The sequence below is a fragment of the Callorhinus ursinus genome, unplaced genomic scaffold (assembly GCF_003265705.2).
Source record: "Callorhinus ursinus isolate GAN/ISIS: 27379988/994484 unplaced genomic scaffold, GSC_fseal_2.0 scaffold23, whole genome shotgun sequence".
NCBI lineage: Eukaryota > Metazoa > Chordata > Mammalia > Carnivora > Otariidae > Callorhinus > Callorhinus ursinus.
Window position 1 is genome coordinate 5830195 of NW_027397085.1, and position 24488 is coordinate 5854682.

Below are 24488 nucleotides of genomic sequence, written 5' to 3' on the forward strand. Positions count from 1 at the left end.
TCCCTTTTTTTATTTTTCATTTTTAGAGTCATATTTTATCCCTTCATAGCAGTTACCCTTATTTTTGGCATATATATATATATATATATATATATAAGTTGTTCTCTCTTTAACATTTTGAGATACAGTTTCTTCTAACAGATCAAAATATACCCTAAATCACTAGTGTATGGCTTTGTTCTAGTCTCCTGCCTGATCACATTCTCTTTTTTTTTAAATCTTCTTCTTTCTTTTTTCAAACAACTTCTTATCGTATCAATTCCTTTTATAAAATCTTTTATAATTTTCATCTTTACAGTCATCTTCCATCCCTTCATTGTATCAACCCTTATTTTGTACATATATAAGTCTTTCTTCCTTTAAAATTTTAGGAGGCACTTTTTTCTAACAGACCAAAATACGCCCAAAATCTAGTGTGTGGCACTGATCTATGCACTAGCTTGATCATATTTGATCATATTCGGGGTTTTTTTGTATTGTTCTGTTTTTGTTTTTCATCTTTTTCTTTTTTTTTCTTTCTTTCTTTTCTCTTTCTTTTTTCTTTCTTTTCCCCTGGTTTCAGGTCTTTTCTGATTTGTATAGAGTATATTTGCTGGGGACGTGGTTAACCTGTTAGCATTTTGTTCTCTCATTCATCTATTCTCCTCTGGACAAAATGACAAGACGAAAGAAATCACCTCAGCAAAAAGAACAAGAGATAGTACTGTCAGCCAGGGACCTACTCAGTACGGACATTAGTACGATGTCGGACCTAGAGTTCAGAATCATGACTTTAAAGATACTAGCTGGGCTTGAAAAAAGCGTGGAAGTTATTAGAGAAACCCTTTCTGGAGAAATAAAAGAACTAAAATCTAACCAAGTCAAAATCAAAAAGGCTATTAATGAAGTGCAATCAAAAATGGGGGCACTAAATGCTAGGATAAATGAGGCAGAAGAGAGAATCAGCGATATAGAAGACCAAATGATGGAAAATAAAGAGGCTGAGAAAAAGAGAGATAAACAACTACAGGACCACGAGGGCAGAATTCGAGAGATAAACGATATGATAAGACGAAACAACATTAGAATAATTGGGATCCCAGAAGAAGAAGAAAGAGAGAGAGGGGCAGAAGGTATATTGGAGCAAATAATAGCAGAGAACTTCCCTAATGTGAGGAAGGAAACAGGCATCAAAATCCAGGAGGCACAGAGAACCCCTCTCAAAATCAATAAAAATGGGTCAACACCCCGACATCTAATAGTAAAACTTACGAGTCTCAGAGACAAAGAGAAAATCCTGAAAGCAGCTCGGGAGAAGAGATATGTAACCTACAATGGTAGAAATATTAGATTGGCAACAGACCTATCCACAGAGACCTGCCAGGCCAGAAAGGATTGGCATGATATCTTCAGAGCACTAAACGAGAAAAATATGCACCAAGAATACTATATCCAGCTAGGCTATCATTGAAAATAGAAGGAGAGATAAAAAGCTTCCAGAACAAACAAAAACTAAAGGAATTTGCAAACACGAAACCAGCCCTCCAAGAAATATTGAAAGGGGTCCTCTAAGCAAAGAGAGAGACAAAAAACAGCACAGATCAAAAGGAACAGAGACAATATACAGTTAACAGTCATCTTAGAGGCAATACAATGGCATTAAATTCATACCTTTCAATAGTTACCCTGAATGTAAATGGGCTCAGTGCCCCAATCAAAAGACACAGGCTATTAGATTGGATTAAAAAACAAGACCCATCAATATGCTGTCTTCAAGAGACTCATTTTAGACCCAAAGGCACCCCCAGATTGAAAGTGAAGGGGTGGAAAACCATTTACCATGCTAACGGACACCAAAAGAAAGCTGGGGTGGCAATCCTTATATCAGACAAATTAGATTTTAAACCAAAGACTGTAATAAGAGATGAGGAAGGACACTATACCCTACTTAAAGGGTCTATCCAACAAGAAGATCTAACAATTGTAAATATCTATGCCCCGAACATGGGAGCAGCCAATTATATAAGGCAATTAATAACAAAAGCGAAGAAACACATCGACAGCAATACAATAATAGTGGGGGACTTTAACACTCCACTGACTGAAATGGACAGATCATCTAAGCAAAAGATCAACAAGGAAATAAAGACTTTAAATGACACACTGGACCAAATGGACTTCACAGACATATTCAGAACATTCCATCCCAAAGCAACGGAATACACATTCTTCTCTATTGCCCATGGAACATTCTCCAGAATAGATCACATCCTAGGTCACAAATCAGGTCTCAACCGGTACCAAAAGATTGGGATCATTCCCTGCATATTTTCAGACCACAATGCTTTGAAACTAGAACTCAATCACAAGAGGAAAGTCGGAAAGAACTCAAATACTGGTTTGAGTTGGAGGCTCATGGAGGCTAAAGAGCATCCTACTAAAGAATGAATGGGTCAACCAGGAAATTAAAGAAGAATTAAAAAAATTCATGGAAACCAATGAAAATGAAAACACAACTGTTCAAAATCTTTGGGATACAGCAAAGGCAGTCCTGAGAGGAAAGTGTATAGCAATACAAGCCTTCCTCAAGAAACAAGAAAGGTCTCAAATACACAACCTAACCCTACAGCTAAAGGAGCTGGAGAAAGAACAGCAAATAAAGCCTAAACCCAGCAGGAGAAAAGAAATCATAAAGATCAGAGCAGAAATCAATGAACTAGAAACCAAAAGAACAGTAGAACAGATCAACGAAACTAGGAGCTGGGTCTTTGAAAGAATTAACAAGATTGATAAACCCCTGGCCAGACTTAAAAAAAAGAAAAGAGAAATGACCCAAATCAACAAAATCATGAATGAAAGAGGAGAGATCACAACCAACACCAAAGAAATACAAACAATTATAAGAACATATTATGAGCAACTCTATGCCAGCAAATTAGATAACCTGGAAGAAATGGGTGCATTCCTACAGATGTATCAACTACTAAAATTGAACCAGGAAGAAATAGAAAACCTGAACAGACCTATAACCACTAAGGAAATTGAAGCAGTCATCAAAAATCTCCCAAAAAACAAAAGCCCAGGGCCAGATGGCTTCCCAGGGGAATTCTATCAGACATTTAAAGAATTAATACCTATTCTCCTGAAACTGTTCCAAAAATAGAAATGGAAGGAAAACTTCCAAACTCATTTTATGAGGCCACCATTACCTTGATCCCAAAACCAGACAAAGACCCCATCAAAAAGGAGAACTACAGACCAATATCCTTGATGCACATGGATGCAAAAATTCTCACCAAAATACTAGCCAATAGGGTCCAATAGTACATTAAAAGGATTATTCACCATGACCAAGTGGGATTTATCCCTGGGCTACAAGGCTGGTTCAACATCCGCAAATCAATCAACGTGATACAATACATTAACAAAAGAACAAGAATCATAGGATCCTCTCAATAGATGCAGAAAAAGCATTTGACAAAGTACAGCATCCTTTCTTGATCAAAACTCTTCAGAGTATAGGGATAGAGGGTACATACCTCAATATCATAAAAGCCATCTATGAAGAAAACCTACAGCGAATATCATTCTCAATGGGGAAAGCTGAGAGCTTTTCCCCTAAGGTCAGGAACGCGGCAGGGATGTCCACTCTCACCACTGCTATTCAACATAGTATTAGAAGTCCTAGCCACAGCAATCAGACAACAAAAAGAAATCAAAGGCATCCAAATCGGCAAAGAGGAAGTCAAACTCTCACTCTTTGCAGATGATATGATACTGTATGTGGAAAACCCAAAAGACTCCACCCCAAAACTGCTAGAACTCATACAGGAATTCAGTAAAGTAGCAGGATATAAAATCAATGCACAGAAATCAGTGGCATTCCTATACACCAACAACAAGACAGAAGAGAGACAAATCAAGGAGTCAATCCCATTTACAATTGCACCCAAAACCATTAGATACCTAGGAATAAATTTAACCAAAGAGGCAAAGGATCTGTACTCAGAAAACTATAAAATACTCATGAAAGTACTTGAGGAAGACACAAAGAAATGGAAAAACGTTCCATGCTCATGCATTGGAAGAACAAATATTGTGAAAATGTCAATGCTACCTAGAGCAATCTATACATTCAATGCAATCCCCATCCAAATACCACCCACTTTTTTCAAAGAAATGGAAAAAATAATCCTAAAATTTGTATGGAACCAGAAGAGATCCCGAATAGCCAGAGGAATGTTGAAAAAGAAAAGCAAAGCTGGCAGCATCACAATTCCAGACTTCCAGCTCTATTACAAAGCTGTCATCATCAAGGCAGTATGGTACTGGCACAAAAACAGACACACAGATCAATGGAACAGAATCGAGAGCCCAGAAATGGACCCTCAACTCTATGGTCAACTCATCTTCGACAAAGCAGGAAAGAATGTCCAATGGAAAAAAGACAGTCTCTTCAACAAATGGTGTTGGGAAAATTGGACAGCCACATGCAGAAGAATGAAACTGGATCATTTCCTTACACCACACACAAAAATAGACTCCAAATTGTTGAAAGACCTAAACGTGAGACAGGAGTCCATCAAAATCCTAAAGGAGAACACAGGTAGCAACCTCTTCGACCTCAGCCGCAACAACTTCTTCCTAGAAACATCGCCAAAAGCAAGGGAAGCAAGGGCAAAAATGAACTATTGGGATTTCATCAAGATAAAAAGCTTTTGCACAGCAAAAGAAACAGCCCACAAAACCAAAAGACAACCGACAGAATGGGAGAAAATATCTGCAAATGACATATCAGATAAAGGGCTAGTATCCAAAATCCATAAAGAACTTACCAAACTCAACACCCAAAGAACAAATAATCCAATCAAGAAATGGGCAGAAGCCATGAACAGACATTTTTCCAAAGAAGACATCCAAATGGCCAACAGACACATGAAAAAGTGCTCAACATCGCTCGGCATCAGGGAAATCCAAATCAAAACCTCAATGAGATACCACCTCACACCCGTCAGAATGGCTAAAATTAACAAGTCAGGAAACGACAGATGTTGGCGGGGATGCAGAGGAAGGGGAACCCTCCTACACTGTTGGTGGGAATGCAAGCTGGTGCAACCACTCTAGAAAACAGTACGGAGGTTCTTTAAACAGTTGAAAATAGAGCTACCATACAATCCAGCAATTGCACTACTGGGTATTTACCACAAAGATACAAATGTAGGGATCCGAAGGGGTACGTGCACCCCAATGTTTATAGCAGCAATGTCCACAATAGCCAAACTGTGGAAAGAGCCAAGATGTCCATCGACAGATGAAGAAATAAAGAAGATGTGGTATATATACACAATGGAATATTAGGCAACCATCAAAAGGAATGAGCTCTTGCCATTTGCAACGACATGGATGGAACTGGAGGATGTTATGCTGAGTGAAATAAGTCAATCAGAGAAAGACATGTATCATATCACCTCACTGATATGAGGAATTCTTAATCTCAGGAAACAAACTGAGTGTTGCTGAGTCTTGGGGGGTGGGAGGGATGGGGTGGCTGGGTGATAGACACTGGGGAGGGTATGTGCTATGGTGAGCACTGTGAATTGTGCAAGACTGCTGAATCACAGATCTGTACTTCTGAAACAAATAATGCAAGATATGTTAAGAAAAAAGAAAAAGAAGAAGATAGCAGGAGGGGAAGAATGAAAGGGAGTAAGTCGGAGGGGGAGAGGAACCATGAGAGACGATGGACTCTGAAAAACAAACTGAGGGTTCTAGAGGGGAGGGGGGTGGGGGGATGGGTTAGCCTGGTGATGGGTATTAAGGAGGGCACGTTCTGCGTGGAGCACTGGGTGTTATGCACAAACAATGAATCATGGAACACTACATCAAGAACTAATGATGTAATGTATGGTGATTAACATAACAAAAAGAAAGGAAGGAAGGAAGGAAGGAAGGAAGGAAGGAAGGAAGGAAGGAAGGAAGGAAGGAAGGAAGAAAGGGTAGCTGATCTTGAATATGCTACTAGAGTATTGTTACTTCCAGTCCCGCTCAACAGAGTAAGGAAATACCTCCATGTGTGCCCTGACCTATTTATATACATTTATCTACAAACATTTCTATATGCAACCATGCATATCTATGTTAACTAATCATGTGTGCATACTAATGTGGCCAACTCTAATTCATCAGCACACAGATCATTCTAGCCTCCTCCCCTTGGTTATCTACCAACTCCCAACCACTCCAACATAACAATAATGTCTATAATTCATTTGCTTAGTTGTTCATTTCCAGCGCACTGTTACAGTGGTATAAAAACTATTAACCTGTATCCCTGTGAGAAACAACTTTATCACCTAGAGGACAGTGCTTATGTACAGTTTATTTTGCCTTTATTCTTATAGACTCTACTCATTTCCAAAGTTACTGAGGTCTGAAGGCTTCTCATCTCTTACAGTAAGGAATCTCATACATTTTTAGTAGTTAGATTGTTTTGTCACATTCTGCTTCCATCAAAGGATCCTCCAACTTCATTTTTTTTATTTGCACAAATTAAAGTTTACTTTTGTGCCATAAAGTTCCCTGAGTTTTGACAAATGCAGTGGCATGTATCCACCATTATAGTATCATAAAGAATACTTTTACCCCTCTAAAAAAAAAAACTAACAGCAAAAAAATCCCACAATGAGGGAAATGTGTAGAAATGACAAGGAAGCCAACTAGAAGAATTCCCCATTGTGAAAGCTAGACCACTCCTCAACAACAAATAAAGCAGTACTAAATTATGAGGCAGTGTCAAATATGCATGAATCCATACTGACAGAAATGATTAAATAGATGGGGAAGTATAAGTGTCCCATGTAGAATAATTCCCAGTTATTTATTTGCCCACAAGGAAGTATACAGAGGACACCCCACCCCTGAAGTACAGGATGCACATCTTTCCAAAGAGTATGCAAAGAGTAGTGGGGAAGAGTAACTTTACAGTGAAGAAACCTGACAAACCCTACTCTGCCACATAATCAAGGTCATCATTAACAGTTTTAAGTAAGGTTGATAGCATATACCATTGATGTGATGAAAATGGCATTTTACCTCTGTGGTCTTCCTCCCAAAACCCATAACCTCAACATAATGTTGGGAAAAACATCAAAAAAATACCTATCGAGGGCCATTCTACAGATTATCTGACAAGTAGTCCTAAAACTGTCAAGATAATTAAAAACATGCAAAGTCTGAGAAATTCTCACTGCCAAGAGGAGCCTAAGGAAACATGATAACTAAATATAATATGGTATCCTGGAGAGGATCCTGGGACACAAAATGGAAATTAGATAAATCTAAGAAAATCTAAATAAAGTATGGACTTTAGTCAATAATAATGTATCAATACTGGTTAACTCATTTGAACAAATGCACCATAGTATTTGTTAATAGGGGAAGAGGGACATGTGGGAACTCTCTGTAACTATCTTTACAATTTTTCTACAAATCTGAAATCTGTTCTAAAAATAAAATTTAAAAAAATTTTAAGGATGAGGCAAAAAGTACAGAATCTATGTTCACTCGATGGATGTTTGTGGAATTCATGCTAAAAGACTGCATCACTTAATCATATATGCAGAATTCAAGTCATGCATAAGAATCCACTTTCTTTTGCCTAAGGTATTATGTGAAGTAACTGCGTAGCTCTGACAAAGCTAATTAGACATTAAAAGATGATATGCTGGAACTAATTTTAATTTTTCATAAACAAATAGTGTCTCTTTGGAGTTAATAGGTTCCCAAGAGGCAACCCCAGTGAGAGGCTCCCATGTGCACCTGAGGGTAAGCACGTCTACCCAGTTAGATCACAGAAATCTTATTGGCAGACAAATCTCTAGAGCATGGATGAAACCCAGCTAGCTTACTCAAAGTCTTCTACTCAAGTTCTGGAAAACTTGAACTTTACTCTGTGATTTTTTTTTGTTATTTTAATTATTATAAAGAACCACATTTACTACTAGATCTCCTGTTCAATTTGCAATGGTACCACTTCTCTATACTTTAGCTCATACACATCCTTCCACAGAATCTCATACCATGAAGAATAAATTCTATTGGCTTTCTTGCTCATGCCTGAAGTAAGGGGCCATATTTCATACCAATGTCTTCTCAATTAGCCACTCTAAAAGTTAAACCAACTTGTCCAAATGAATTGTAAGCTTTCATGCCAGGGAATACAAGCATTAACTGCCCTGAAGTCCCTTCCAAGGGATTAACCACTGGTACTCAAAAAAGAGCAAGCCTAAACTCACATAAGCACACTTGCCCACTGCAATGAAGCCCAGAGCCCAGGGATTCCTCTGTGAGAGCAATTCCTTCATTAAATGTCTGGACACATCGGTATACTCAAGGATTTCAGCACAAGAAAAGGGGAAGAAATCTGTGGCTGGAATTTTAACTTTCCATGTAAAAATTTTAAATATTATTTCCACAACATATTTCCTATTTTTCATTTGTTTCATGTTTTATAAATTAGTAGTTTCCTTAATATTTTATTTTTGTTTGAATTTTATAATCTAATCACTTGACTTAAACATCAAAATAGAATCTTTAGGGATGGAGCCTATGTGATTTACTCATTCACTAATAAGCTAGTTTATGTGGAGTTGAGGTCTTATTCTGGAGAATGAAAATTTAGAATTAATATATAATGAGGAAATGATGGTCTCTTTAACCAACTAGACAGCCACATGCAAAGAATGAAACTGGACCACTTTTCTTTCACCATACACACACACAAAAAAAACTCAAAGTGGGTTAAAGACCTATGAGACCCGAAGCCACAAAAACCTGAAAAGAGCACAGGCAGTAATCTCTCTGACATCAGCCATGGCAACAATTTTCTAGATATGTCTCCTGAGGCAAGGGAAATAAAAGCAAACTACTGGGACTACAAAACAAAAAAATTTCTGCACAGTGAAGGAAACCTCAACAAAACTAAAAGGCAACTTATGGAATTAGAGAAGATATTTGCAAATGACATATCCAATAAAGAGTTAGCTAACCTAAAAAATATAAAGAATGGATACAACTTAATACCCAAAAAACAAATAACCCAATTAAAAAATGAGAAGACATGAACAGACATTTCTCCAAAGAAGACATATGGCCAACAGACACATGAAAAGATGGTCAATATCACTCATCATCAGGGAAATGCAAATCAAAACCAGTGAGTTATGACCTCACACCCATCAGAATGGCTAAAATCGAAAACACAAGAAACAACAAATGCTGGCGAGGTTGTGGAGAAAAAGGAACCCTTGTTCACTGCTGGCAGAAATGCAACCTGGTGCAGCCGCTCTGGAAAAGTATGCCTGTTCCTCAAAAAATTAAAAATCAAACTATACTACAACTGAGCAATCACACTGGTATTTAACCCCAAAATACAGAAACACTAATTCAAAGGGATACATGCACCCTGATGTTTATAGTAGCATTATCTACATAGCCAAAGTGTGGAAGCAGCCCAAATGTCTATTGATTGATGAACAGATCAAGAAGATGTGGTATGTATATACAATGGAATATTGTCCAGCCATAAAAAAGAATGAAATTTTGCCATTTGCAACAACATGGATGGAGCTAAAGAGTATAATGCTAAACAAAATAAGTCAGAGAAAGACAAATACCATATGATCTCAGTCATATGTGGAATCTAAGAAAAGAAGCAAAAAACAAAACAAACAACCAAAGGAAAAAAGAGAAAGAGAGAAACCAAGAAACAGACTCTTAACTATAGAGAACTGTTGGTTACCAGAGGGGAGGTGGGTGGAGGAATGGGTGAAATAGGGGATGGGGATTAAAGAGTACACTTATCATGATGAAAAAAAAAATTTTAATTCAGAGAAAAAACTGCCCTTTTTCTCCTCCCTCAGTTACATTTCAGAAATTAAGTTGGTTTGTTGAATGAAAGCAGAAGGCAGTTTGGCTTGTACCACGGGTACAAATATCAGGCATCCTTGTAAAGTCCTTATGACATTAGTGTAAACCCAGTTCACTTCCTCTCCATTTGTGTCCCTGGAAATGTACAGGTACATTTATGTCATTAAATGACTCTGAAAGCAAGTGACAATCACTGGATTTTCTCTCAGTAGTTTTTTTCCAAAGTTTTTACATTTCCCACGTATCTATGATATTGATGATGATACTCATTCAAAGTCTGCAAACCCAATACAAATTGGCTTCCATTCATTGCTTTTGCCATCTATTGCAATACAAGTAGAACCACATTTCCCCAACTCTAAGAAGATGGAAACCCCAGGAAGTCAGGGGTGATTTCAGCAAAGCAGAGCTCCCTCAAGGAAGTACATCATGGTTCTCAACCTTGGGCCACACTGAGAATCACCTGGGGAACTTTAAGAACTCTAAGTGTGGGCTTCACTCCAGACCAGTTAAATCAGATTTCTCTGGGAATGGACACAGGTTTCAGTATTATTAAAGCTCCAAGGGTAATCCCAATGTGCAGGCTAAGTTTAGAACCATAGGTTGAGTGCCTATACAACTCTTAACCTTAACTCACTTTTATTTTGCGTTTTTTACATTTGTGAGCTAATAATAGGCAAAGCATAAGACTCATGGTTTCATCAGACAGTAGATTTGGGAATTCCAGTTTAACACAGTGTTTGTGTATGTGTTTTTTAATCAGAAGAAAAGCAATATAATATTATATACCTCCAGTAAGGCTTTAGTTTCTTCATGTGCTCTAGTTTATAGCATATATTAACCTAAAAATCCCATAATTCTTTAATTCATGGGATAGAATTCTGCCAATAAATATTCTAATTGTCTAATTTAAAGAAAAATGCTTTATTCACATTCCACAAGAAAAATATGTCCAAACAATGAAGCCACAAATAGAACACTTATAGTAAAGGACCCAAACAGAGCTTGTAATATTCAGAATTCCAGTAAGTCAGTAATTTCTTCTACCAAAAACAATGTTTAAAACCTCAACAAGTGTAGTAAGAAAATTTCACTGAAGTCAACAGAAGGAATACGAGTCCATTTTTACAAATAACTTTGCATTTCCAGTGGTCTTGGGTTATGTCTCCATTCCTAGCCCCAGCTCCTTTATTTCAAAATCCAATCACTGATAAGCTTTGGTTTGTGGTAAAGAAATGAAAACTGCCTCCCCCCCCACCACCACCACAAAGGAATCCACAGAAGATTCTGTAGCCTGGGGCACAGAGAAAGATCTGCCAAAAATCAGACTTCAAAACTTCTTTTTTAGAAGGTTGAGAGCTCTGCTAAGTTTCCTTCTCCCTGACACTTTTTTAGATATTCCTTCATGTTTAACATTCTTGAGATCTCAACATAGATACACATGTGTTATTAAATAACAGCCAACAGAGGGCCCACTTCCTCTGACATGGGTCCCAGATTTTTTTTTTTTTTTAAGATTTTATTTATTTATTTGTCAGAGAGAGAGAGAGAGAGAGAGAGCACAAGCAGGGGGAAAGGCAGGCAGATGGAGAAGCAGGCTCCTTGCTCAGGAAGGAACCTGATGCAGGAATCGACCCAGGATCACGGGACCGTGACCTGAGCTGAAGGCAGATGCTTAACTGACTGAGCCACCCAGGCATCCCATGGGTCCTAGATCTTAAGATTCCCTGCTGTTTGGAATCATCTCAAAACTGTTCCCACAAACAACTTAAAAGTGCTGTTTTATATGCTTGTATAACTTAGCGTCATTAATTTCATTTCTAAACTTTTAGTTAATATAAGAGAACAAAGATTAACCCGGTTAGCCCTACTTATTTGGTGCTTTATGCCAAACCATCAGGATTCACTACACAGTCTCCATGCACCTTACCACTGAAATCCATGGGCTTGGACCTCTCCCAGATAGACCCACAAATGGGGATCCCAAAACACGAGTTTGTACTACACCAAACATTCTGCTCTAGAGGGGCTGATCCTCTGGATCTTCCAATGATTTCCATCCAGCTTCCGTTTACTAAAAATATTTTTCCCTAAGCTTCCTACGTAGCACCTTTGTTTCTCCTTCTGGGTCTTTTCTGTAGTCCTGAGAGTCTGTGCTGTCTAGGTTAAGCAATTTGAAACACTTTGTTTCCTACTGAACATTTCTGTCTATTTCTGCTTCCTTCTCATGATTGGTCTGGATCAATTTTTTTGGGTATCAGGTCAGGTTTCTTTCCACACCAGCTTTGGCTTATCTCTCTCCTGGGTACCCACACCTCCCAGGCCCCAACACATACTAGCTAAAAGATTAAAAGGTTTCCTTTTTCTCATGTTACCTATAAGTAACCAACAGTAATAGCAATGAAGTGACCCAAAATACTGAAGAATAATTGGGATTCGAACCTCAGCATATACTGAAAATCAGGTCACTCTATAAAATCAAACAATACTTATTATAAAAAGAAGAGCTTTTCTTCTCACTGATAAATACTGACTGGCAAAATTTAAGACACTTTCCCCTTCTTCTTAGAAAAGTAACCCCTATTTTTTGTAGAAAAATGTACAGAATCATTTTAAGCTACCTACTAACACAGAACTTACTTATGGCATATAATGTTAAATGAATAAAACAGGGCACAAAATTCAATTGTTTACATGATCACAACTATGTTAAAAATAGATGCACCTAAAAATACTGGTAGGAATACAGCTAAGTTTAATAGCAGCTGCTTTGGGTGAGCAAAATATAGGGTTGTTTCTCTCTTTTCCTAAAGGTTCTAAAATTCCCAATTTTTCTACTGTGAGCATTTATTGCTTCCACAATTTAAAAATATTATTTTTGGGGCGCCTGGGTGGCTCAGGTATTGAGCGTCTGCCTTTGGCTCAGGTCATGATCCCAGGGTCTTGGGATCAAGCCCTGCATCGGGCTCCCTGCTCAGCAGGAAGCCTGCTTCTCCCTCTCCCTCTCCCCCTGCTTGTGTTCCCTCTCTCGCTGTCTCTCTCTCTCTCTCTCTGTCAAATAAATAAAATCTTTAAAATTTTTTAAATTAAAATTAAAAATTTTTTAAAATAAAAATATTATTTTTTCCAAAAACCTTATTTTGACATGATATTCTATATGAAATCTTCTCTGGTCCACTCTCTGCCAGCCAGACCCGGGGTAGTAAATGCAGCCTTCCTTCCTGCCCAGAGCTTTAAGGTACTGGGACTTCTCAAGCATAGAACCATGATGCCAACCAATTCCATCACCACCTCCCCTAATGTCTCTACCTCCCTATCTTGTCCCTTGAGGAAAGTTAAAACATGCTCACATGGTTCTTGTTTTAACCAATCTGTCTCACCAATCCTTCATTTTTTCTATTCAAATAGTTCTACAATGTACAGCTGTAGGTAGATAACTCTCAAGCCATCTTTAGTCCAATGCAGGACATGGCTGATAAATTATTGCAGGAAAATCAACATCAGTGTGAATGTCACTAAATCTGGTCTGACATACACAACTTCACTCACACTCTGGAGTATCACTTGCTAAGAGAGCAGGAGTGTCACCTTCCAGGAGCTTCTGTAATTCACCTGCCACATTGGCACTCTTGATTTGCAGTCCTCAAGGACAAACTTAACTTTTAACTGAAAATCTTCATTTCTAATGAGGCACACAGTTCTATTTTTTTTCAAATTCAACCCTTTAAAAGTAGAGTTCACAAGACAGCAACGTATCAAGCCATTTGCAACTTGGCTGATGCAATGATGGTTTATGCATCTTCATTTGCAGGTGGGATTCCAAGAAGGCAGCTGAAGCTCACCATCCCTCCAAATTCTCACAGCTGTCCCCTTGCTCGTGCTTGATGTTCACTTCCCTTCTCCTTGGCACAGCATTTGCTGGGGCCCACTACTGAGCTTCTATTTCTTAATCCTACTGAGTCCTGCAGACTTGAGCCAAACAGACTCTCTCTCCCTTCTTAATTTCTCTACTGACCCATCTCAACAGAGCCATCACTCCTGAACATCCCCTTACTACTCACTGAGGTGGTTCAGAGGCACTGGCATGGATGAGCTTACCAGCTATTACCCACCCAAGACATCATCTCTGCAATCAACAGTACTTTTCAGTGTATGAACTAATGGCCAGTAGGATTCTTGATGCTCTGATGATCAACAATACAAAGGGAACTTCTGGGGCAATAAAAACTAAAGTTATAAGTTAATTCCTCAGCCACACTAGTCATACATCACACACACAATAGAACTATGTGACTACTATTCATGTTGAATAGTACAGATATAAAACATGCCCATCATCACAGCAAGTTCTACTGTAACAGCACCGATGTAGTTTACGAGAGCATGCTAAACTAACATCATACCATTCTGAATAATACAAATCAGCAAAGAAATAAACCTCAATCCCATATTTATCAGTATGTCCTAGGAGACTGAGCAGAATGTAAGCACATATAAAATAACACAACAGTTTGGAAGTGGCCTTGTGGAAAAGCTGTTTCGATTTCCAGACTCCAGCTTATCATCCAACTATTGCTCATTGCTTCCTGTCCCCTTCTGTCCCAGAAGGTTCTTTTAAAATCTATTACCATTTTCTTTGCATAAAGTCAGGTAAGTTTTTTCAATCCTAAAAGTTTAAATGAAGAAAAAAGCCAATGTTAGCACAAGGAATAATCATTTGTGGCCATTTTCACTGGGGATTAAAGTCATACAAGTTTGTCTCAAATCATTTATTACGATCCTCCTCAGACACAATGATGTTACTGACAAAACACACCGATTAGGTCAGGCTACTATATTCTCCTTACCACGGGGCTTCTTACCCAGCAAATGTACTGGTTTGAGAATGGAGTTTTTAAAAGTGAAAATTAAAATCATCCTATGTAATACTTGTAACAGCCGACATTCCTCCCCCTCCAGCAATTTGTCTTGGTAAACATTCTTCAAAGCTAACATTCCTGGGAGCATGATGTAATTTGTAGATGAGACATCCTGTATGCTCGAGCAGCAGCTATGCTCCTGGATTTAATGGCCTCCAAGAGTCATTTAAACTGAGATGTTTGCTTCCATTTCCCCTTCCTCTTCCCCTCTTCTGGAAGTACATTATCACCCTTACCTTATATAGCAGAAATATTCAAGGTGTGCGGATTGCTTGGCAGAGTCTAAGTTTCTGTTCCAGTTTCAGTGGTAGTACCCCATCCGAAGAGATCGGACAAACACCTCTGGCTTGGAGCCAAGCTACGGGCAGCACAGCCAACGGCCGCTGATGGTCGTGCTTTCTCCTCACCATGCTTTATTCTTCATGACTCGCCCCCCACCGCTGTCACTGTTCTGCCCATACCTGCCAAATGTGCCAACAACACTCCACTGGCCTCCAGCAAGACCCCTGCACCACGAGGCTCCAGGCCTGGCCCCCTCACTACTGAACTCACCCTGGGCATCATCTCCGTCCTCCCCCTTCCACATCAGCCTGAGCACTCCTCTACCACTGCTAATACCACCCCACTCCTGGCAACACCTGGCACCTAGCTCTGTGCCGGGGCTTTCCACTCAGCCCCAGAGGTCTGCACAGACCACCCAGGGGCCCATAGGAGACATCAGCTGATGGCCCAGGTTATGTATGTCCTCCAGCCTCCAACAGCTTCCTCAGGCTCAAACTCAAAGGGGAACTCTAGGATCCAGATTAGCCCTCAAGAACTAGCAAGCGGCCAGAGAGACCTGGGGACGTGCCCTAGGATGATGTGAACTAGAATCTGTAGGTAGATGAGAATGTCCAGTCCTGGGGCAAAACTACCTTCACTGTGCCATCAGATCTCCTGGTGCCCAGACAATGTCTGGTCCTTCCTCAGGCTCGCTGGCTCAGCTCCAAAGGCCCTGCAACTGGGCATCAAAATGGGACGGTGGTAAGCCTGGGGTTCCAGGGCCAGGCAGAATGGAGTTAGGAGTCTCAGTCCCACCACGGGCTGTCTGCCAGAGTCCTCAGTCACTTCACCTGAAACTGAAGTTGGTGCCTACCTCAGAGAAGTTACGAGGTAACTAACACAGGATCAGTCCTAAGCCAGAGTCTGGCTCAGAGCTCAACTGCTCAGGCAAAGCCTTCATTGCTTTGTCTTGGTTTGTTTTTCAAAAGATTGTAAGTGGAGGCTCAACCCCAGAACTCAAAGTATTGTAACTGCTGCAGCAACAAAAATGTATCTGCATCGGTTTCGAAAACTAGACAAAGCTCCCAGGAAGGAAGGTTTTATTTTAAAATTTATTTTCTTCTGGTCCTCTCTATACCCAGGACTGGCATACTCTTAGGAGTACAGGGGAAAGCGCTATTTTGGAACATACCCGAATCTAGACTGTCCTGGTCTTCGTGGTCATTCGGTTGAACCACCAGGTTTTCCACACACTGGAAAAGATAAGGTCAGGCAGGGTTTTGACAAAAATTACTTATGTGCCCCAATTCTATTGATTTTTATCAACTCAGAAAAAGCCACCTCAGAAACTATCACTGAAGACATGTTACATGTCTCGCCGCACGTCAACAAAACTAGTCTTGTACTTACTCAGTGTTATTCAGGAGCTACAGAAAGGGAAGGACCCACCCCACGCGGAAGCCCTCCCTAGGTCCTTTCTTCCCAGGACGTCTCCCGAGCATACTCTTGCAGTCACATTGCTGGCAAACATTTGTAGCTACCCATCTTTAAGGAAAAACTTGGTTTTGGAAAATGTATACGTCTTGCATATACAACTGCAACCCAGAAAGACAGCCAGCTTTGGTCATGAAGAGTAGAGACTGAAAATGCAATAAAGCCAACTGAATTTCAAGTTATTCTGAATGTGACATGGGGGACACCCCTGGAGGTTTGTTTTTGGTATTTGGGGGGGGCATAAATTTGTTATTACCACTAGATCTTCACTTCTACTTCAGCTCTGGGGAAAAGTGCAAAAAAGAAAGAGGGGCAGAGAGTCATTACCTTTACATCCTCCTTCTCAGGTGATGATCGGCTGGTCGCCAAGTTCTTAATCTCTGCAAAAGGAATGATCCTCATCAGGATCTGCTGATAGGAGCTTTCATTAAAAAAAAAAAAAAAAAAGAAAGAAAGAAAGAAAGAAAAACCGAAAAGCAGGCAACAAATATAAACGAATTGCCCCAGGAGCTGTCTGTGCAGAGCTAGCCTAGGTTAGGCTTCTTAAAAATCAACTCTCCACAGAGTATGTGATGGCCCAACTGCTACACTCCGGTAATATTTGTGTGGACCAAGAGGTAAACAAGCCCAGAACCTCTTGCAGGAAATCCTGAGGGAAAAAAAAAACATCATTAAATCAACAAATGCCCCTGATTCAGAAGGCAGGCTGCTCACAGAACGAAGGCTCTTCAAAATAGCCAAGATTCGAAGGACATGACTAGTACCTACCTGAGGATATCCCACATGTCTAGCTCCTCAAATACCACAGATTTCATGTTTCAAAAGGGCATAATTCATTCCAGATGAAGTTCTGCCTTTCCTTGGGCATCCTTGAAAGGCTGTAACACCAGCACAACCCTTGGGCTCCTACCACAGATGGTGCCAGGCTGAGCACGGACAGGCCCCAGGCACGCTGGGTACCCTTTTTCTGAATAAACCTTTCCTGGAAATATTAGTGGTTAGGATGTTCTAAGCTAAACAGGAAGGTTCATTTAAGGGGTATTTTCCTCTGGGTCTTGACTGGTTCTCTTCCCACTCAGTTGCCCGTAAACAAGAGCCACTATTGTTAATATATAACCACCAAAAGCAGACTTGGGCCTGGGGAAAATAAGCACTGGACACTCCTAGCAAGGGCAGGTAGTTAAGAAACTTTAGCAACAATGGTAGGAATATACACTATTGTGGGCCCATGGCCTCCTCTGGACCCTCTCAGCTGCCCTGCCTGATGCCAATTCTGGGGAAACCCCACTAGTTTACCTAGACAGTCCCTGGTCCACTTTGCCAGCCCATTAACTGAAGTCACCAGAGGCTTCACACCACCAGGTGGATTTATTCAAGCTCCTCTTATTGCCAGGCACCGAAGCTAGGAGGTTCATTCATGTTCTTGCTTAGAAAAAGTATAAGGTACTTTCCTGACAAATCAGAGTCAGGCAAGGATAGAGCAGTCAACTCTCTCACCGTCCTGATGGGCTTTTTAAAATGTGCGTAATAGAAACTTTGCATTTACTAACAATTAATGAGATATTTATACTCCACAGTAGTTTACTGCTCTTGAATCCATAATCCTTCTTAGCCCCATAGTTTAAAATGAAACGATAATAGGTTCAGTTTCACGTGGTCATGTCAACTGACATCAACAGGAATTAAGGATACGCGGACATCCAGCCTGGGCGGCTTCTGCTCTCTGGCACCCCCCACCTACCTTTAAATGCACACCCCACACAGGGCCTCCAGGTGGCAGCATAGTAACATCTGCTCAACAACAGGGTCAGCACTAGGAAGGCCAAAATGAACCGACTTCTCCCTTCAAAAGCTGGCTGCTCAAGTGCCCAAATTCAAAACCCTAACATAAAGCTTTCTGCCCCAGTGCACAGATGCAGAAAGTGTTGGGTGTAAAAGTTGGCTAGGTGGGGGAAAGAGCACCATTTGGTGAAGAAAGGGAAGGTAATGAGAACCCAAGTTTCAATAGACACTTCTGCCTAGACATCAAGAGAGTCACACACGTTTTTATTTTGCTATTATAAAATATTCCTTTAAAACTGTTTCAGACCGTATGCTCTTGAATTTAGGATTCTGCATTTCTAAAGAATTGTGTACCTAGGGCGGCCGATGGAAAGGAATAGCACGCATCTTGTTCAAGATCGTGCTAATGCAGAAGGCCACAGCATCTGAGAAAACCCAGCTTGCAGTAACAGAAGCTGGGTCATCATGGTAAGTGTGTTCAGATTCCAGCTTCCTGCCACTCTCAAAATTTCACTGTTTGCATACTGTCAGCCTACAGTTTTCCTTATTATCTACTGCATTTTTCTTTTGTTTTGGGTATAGTCTAATTAATGCCACTACCACAAACTATATTAAAAGAGACAAGTGTTTGTAAAATTTGTACTTCATCAGTTTAAAAATAGCTTTCAAAGTTATAAAATCTTTATGCAAACATTATTAAAAATAGTTGTGACCGTGTATAGATTCAGAATAATAATGTATCTTTAATTAATCTGGGACAATACACAGCTACATCCTAGAGCTTTTAAAGAATTTGGCATTCATTCAACCGGAATTTAATCAAATTGCTCTAGGAGAGTTTCTGCTAAATGACCAGGATCCTTTTACATTCACTCCACTGTAACACCAATGGCATAGTGCAATCAAACCACACATTGCCATAGCAACCTGCAGCAGATAATGGTATCAGTAACTTTTAAAGGCCTATTAATCTTGCCTGCATGGCCCACCCAGAAGGATTATCCCCTCTAAATCCGATTTACCAAACTTAATAAACATGTTTTCTTATTGCCAAACTATAATGGAATAATAAATAATCTCTAATATTCATGTTCACCAGCGACACTGTACCAGCAAACAGGGTTTTCAAACAACAGGGTTAGGCAGCTCTAAGATGACTACCAGTGTTTTGTTAAGAAACAAATTAGCCTAATAGATCTCAACTCTGTGTTAAGTCTTACTGCCCTCTTTTGAAAAATGGGACCACAGAGGCTACACTTAAGCAAAGCAAAAGCTTACACTGAAAATACAGGACGATCAGTATTCTCCTTTAACTACCCTTTGCTGTATCATCTGACTCCTCCCAGGAAGGAGGCAAAAAAAAAAAAAAAATCATGATCAGAGCCAGCCAGACAACTACTGCTGCTTCATTCTTGGTTCAGGTTCAACTGTCCACAATCAAGTTCACAACTGGGTTAGATTGGCAGGGCATCATCACAAGTACAACTGAAAAACGAGGGTCATGCTCTCAGCTCACGCTGCCTCCCCCACAAAGGAGAGTGGTGCAGAGTCTTTGAATGGATCCTTTTCTCTCAACAGACTGAGTTCTGGGAAGGCTGGGTCCAAATTGATTTTGGCCCAACCCTTGAATCCCCAGTGCCAAGCGAGTGCCTGGCATATTAAAGGCATTGAATAAATGCTTCTCTCCTCCACCTCAATCTGGTGGCCCAAAATAGCTGATGAGATGTACTGGATCATTAGGCAAGCTCTAGGTCAGGACAGGGTAGGGAAAGTTGTTCACTTTTTTTGAAATACTAATTGAAACGCTTTGAATACCAGCACTGTTTATCATAACTTTTGAACTGCCAGATTGAGCAGACAGATGAATGCTTTTCCCTTTGCTTCCTCCCACCCCTCTAGCTAAGCCCCAAAACCACCCTTTCCTTTGCAGTTATGCACTGGTGTTTCCCTTCTAACAACTTTGCTTCAATTTATCACTTCATGTTTTATCCTAGTGTGTATGCCCAATTCACAAATCCCAGAGAACTAAAATGACAGAGGGAACAAATTTAAGAAACTCTCCTACTCTTAACTCACAGACTATCTTAATACTGTGCCCTTTTGTTTCAGTATCCCAATTACTCCATTTTTTCCTAAAAGTGGGGATACTGGTAAAAACTACCTTTTGGACTTCCCAGTATAAATATGGATTGGGAGAAAGGATAAGGCAATCATCTATAAAAATATGAGCATAAGCCCCATTAGTCTGTGAGCCCCAACAGTCCATTCAAGTGAACAAGCATTGTGGGGTCCCTGCTGAGCCACAGGATCAGCCAGGGAAAAGACGTCAAGGTGAAAGAAGAAATTCCTACCCTAAAGCAACTCCAAATGTATTATTTACAATATAATTTTCATATTTGCACTCTACATCCTTTCAAAAAGAATTTGAAATCTTTTTTTACATACTTTAAATTACTTGTGACACTTTTTTGAGCCACAAAAAATAATTAAGAAAAAGCAAAAGAAAACCACTGTTAATGTTTTAGAATATACTTCTTCTCTACATGCATGTTTTTAACAGCTTTAAGGTATAATATCATACTAATTACCCATTTTAAGTGTACAATTCAATTATTTTGACATAGTCAATGTTTTGCAATCATTAGCACAGGTTGAGAACATTTTCATTACCCCCAATAAGAAACCCTGTACCCATTAGCACTCACTACCCATTTCTCCCTAACTACCCCCCCCCCAACCCCGAAGGCAACCACCAATCTTCATTCTGTCTTAATGGATTTGTCTGTTCTGGATATTTCACATAAATGGCATCGCACAATATATGGTCTTTTGTATGGGGATTCTCTCACAGAATGTAATATTTTTAAGGTTCGTTCATGTTGTAATCTATCAGTAGTACATCCCTTTTTATTGCCAAATGCCATTCCACTATATGGATGGACCACATTTTGTATATCCACTCCTGATGGGCATCTAGGTTGCTCCCGCCTTTTGGCAGGTACGAATAATGCTGCTATGAACACCAGCATACATGTTATTATGGAGATGGAGGTTTTCATTCTGTCTAGGAGTGTCATTACTGGGTCATACAGTAACTATGCTTAATATGTTTTTATAATATCATTTTGGGTTTGTTTTGTTTTGTTTACATCTCCAGTATGCATTTGCCCACTCCCCATAAAGTCTCAAACAGTGAAGAACTTACTCATGGGGGAGAAAAAAGATATGCTCAGCCCAAAACTTTGGTTGCAACTTTCACATAAGCAGAAGCTCTAAATCATGACATCTCACACTGAGGTCATGATGTAATTTGCCTGATTTATTCAACTGCTTAAATAAAATGAGGCAAGTCATACTTGAAAGATATAAACAACATTCAATTTTGTCTTTTGAATACTTTTCTGTCCCTCTGACTTCCCACTTAGATTCTGTTTCAACTCAGGAAAGAAACTCTTTAGCTATATTTTCAACATAAGCTTATTTCAAGTGTATTAGACTCCTGATACAATCCGGCTCCGTTAATGCTAGTCCTTGCCTCTACCCAGCTCATCTGATCCAGCTGGAACCAGTATCCATAGCCCGTCTGAACAGAGTCTGTTACATCTAGGTGAGTTCTGAAGAATCTGAGATTCTTTCCAGCTCAAACTGAGATTCTTCTGATAAACTGGGGAGGCAAGGAGGAGAATTTTTCTTCATGTGTGAGAAAATACCAGTATTATAATAATAAATAAAATGAGTATCATAAATTAACTTGATATCCTATTTTTATCCTTGGCCCTTTGATGATGAAACTCGCTCTCTCCTGTGGGCAGGAGGAGAAAGTAGATTGGCAAAGTCAGCCTCTCAAGGAAGCACAGGAAAAGCTGAGCTGCTCTGTAAGATGAAATGAACAATTACAAATCACTTCCCAGGGCTGGAAAGTACATTCCCTTGGTATGATCTGTATTGTCTCAAAAATGCCAAAATACTTGACATTCAGGTGAACAACGCTGATCAAGTCCTTGGATGGATACTCCATATTGGGGTTAAGATTAGAACTCTGTGTCCAACTCAGTAACCATCCCCACAGAACAGCCTAATTGCTGTCCTGAAATCCCCAACACCTCAAGTCCCAGCCATCCTGGTGTAAATGACCTGAATCTTGACAGACATTGAAACCATATTCAACACTTCTTAAAAAAGCATTCAGTTACAGTATTTAAAATGAAGAATCTTGGAAAGGAAATCTTGCATCGATAAAAGCCCTCTTGTTTTCCCAATAACTCACAGGAGATACTCAAAGAAGGAGAATCCCCCACCCACCCACCCAACTCCCTCTTCACATTTCACTCACCCAGAGCACACAGAGAAGGGCTGCATCCTCATCTAAAGAACGTTCAAACAAAACAATCTGCTCACCTCGTTACTGTGACAGGAAGAGCCTCGTCTTGGTATCCCAACACATGCATGATTACCACTAAATCCAGCCTAGCACATGTTACAACTTGGACTTATAATAAGCTAGCTTTGCTATGATGCTTCCCAATGGCTAAGCATCGAAGGTCAGATACTAGTCCAGAGGCTCTATCTGTATTTTCTCATGTAAGCCTCACTATGAAGTATTAAATGATATGCCCAACTCCACCATTTTGCAAAAAAGGAAACACAGCTGAATAACCTGCCCGATGTTCAGAAGCCAGATCATGGCAGAGCTGAGGTTTTAGCAGAGTCTGCCTATAGCTGCTGTGTGTCATCGAGACACGCCTGTACATGTGGGTCATAAATCTTCCTTGTAAGAACTTTATGAGACAGGTCAGCCATGTGGAAGAAAGCTCATTTCAAGGCAATGATTCCAATTTTGCACTTCACCATCACACAAATGCTGGCGAGGACTCTCCACCAGCAGCCCCAAGACCACATAGCTAAGCGTGCTATTATCGAAGGGTGGTGGGTAGTCTACAGTGTGAGAGGTAAGAGAATGCACCTGCCTGACCTTCTGACTGCCTGGGCAAGCTGCCTCACCTCAGACAAGTTACGTGATCTCTCTGTGCTGCCAATAAAATTGGGAAAACACACTCCTGACACCCAGAAGTGTTCCTCTCAGTGACCACTGGCAAGTGCACGCCATGAATGTCCCAACTTTGCTCAGCTCACAATTGCATTCCCAGCACCTAGAATGGTGCCTGGCATCCCACAAATACTGGAGGGCAGTTATAGAACAGTAAATTCCTTGAGATCAGGGTTTTTCCCTTTGCTTTTTTTGTTACAGCTATGTCACCAGTGCTTAGAACCCTGCCTGTCACAAGTGAGCACTCAAACATTCACTGAATGGGTGAGCTGATGAACCTGCAGGGTTCTCAACTGCGTGCCTAGGCTGTGCCTTGTGCCTGGATCCACAGACTCTCCCACCTTTCTCAAGGGGCTCATGAAGAGGAAGCCTCTCTGCCCTGTGGGAAACTCCCACTTCAGCCCTGCAGAAAAGGATTCTGCCCCCTGTCTTGTGTGACTACAAGTCATGCTCCAGAGCCAACTCCCCATTTCCTTGTTAATGAAAATGTGGAACATAATTAATGCAGAGAAACCAAAAAAAAAAATAAGGGACTATTAACACAGAAGCTGAGACAGCAAATCACATAGGGTTTTGGTTTGGTTTGGTTTTTAACTACAGAAGAATATAAAACAAAATGGAGTCATGTAATGGTCAGGGGTATTGCGGTGGTTCTGTTTGTTTTATGGCCCCAGAGACTCTATCTAGGCAGTTGTCAGCCTCCCAAACAACATCATAAAGTGCAGCAGGGTGTGTGGCGAGGCATGGGTGTTCTTAATATTCATGACGACCATAAGGAGTTTTACAAACACCTCCCACGCCCAGCTCCGGTATGAGCATTACACATTCCCGTACTAATGGATGGCGAGGACCCAGGTGATGGTGAAAAGGAAGGAAAGGTCAGGAGCAGTAGAGATGAGGAAGAGCCGCATCCCCCGTGTTCCTTCCCCAGACCACCTCCATGACATGGTCTAAGAACCATTAACAGGGGATTCTTGCATGAACCATTTAGAGAACTATTACATAATGTGGCACAGGAGTCATGACTGCAAGACTTAACCAGAAGCTGAAAAACATGAAATGTACTCTCAATTTCCACC

General features: G+C 40.3%; 1 protein-coding gene across 7 annotated transcripts in view; it reads right to left on the minus strand.

The window, feature by feature from the left end:
• Positions 1-24488, minus strand: part of ARHGEF28 (Rho guanine nucleotide exchange factor 28) — a 324502-nt gene that overhangs the window by 123728 nt on the left and 176286 nt on the right. For 5 of the 7 annotated variants that reach the window (XM_073905343.1, XM_073905344.1, XM_073905347.1 and 2 more), the window contains 2 exons: positions 16908-16960; positions 16279-16339 (listed from right to left, as the gene is read on the minus strand). The exons of 1 other annotated variant lie outside the window; for it this stretch is intronic. In XM_073905343.1, coding sequence (XP_073761444.1) covers positions 16279-16339; positions 16908-16960 — 114 coding nt within the window. Of the gene's footprint in view, positions 1-16278; positions 16340-16907; positions 17230-17348; positions 17745-24488 lie in introns of those variants that run through there. One more of the 7 variants, XM_073905348.1, reaches the window with a different exon arrangement.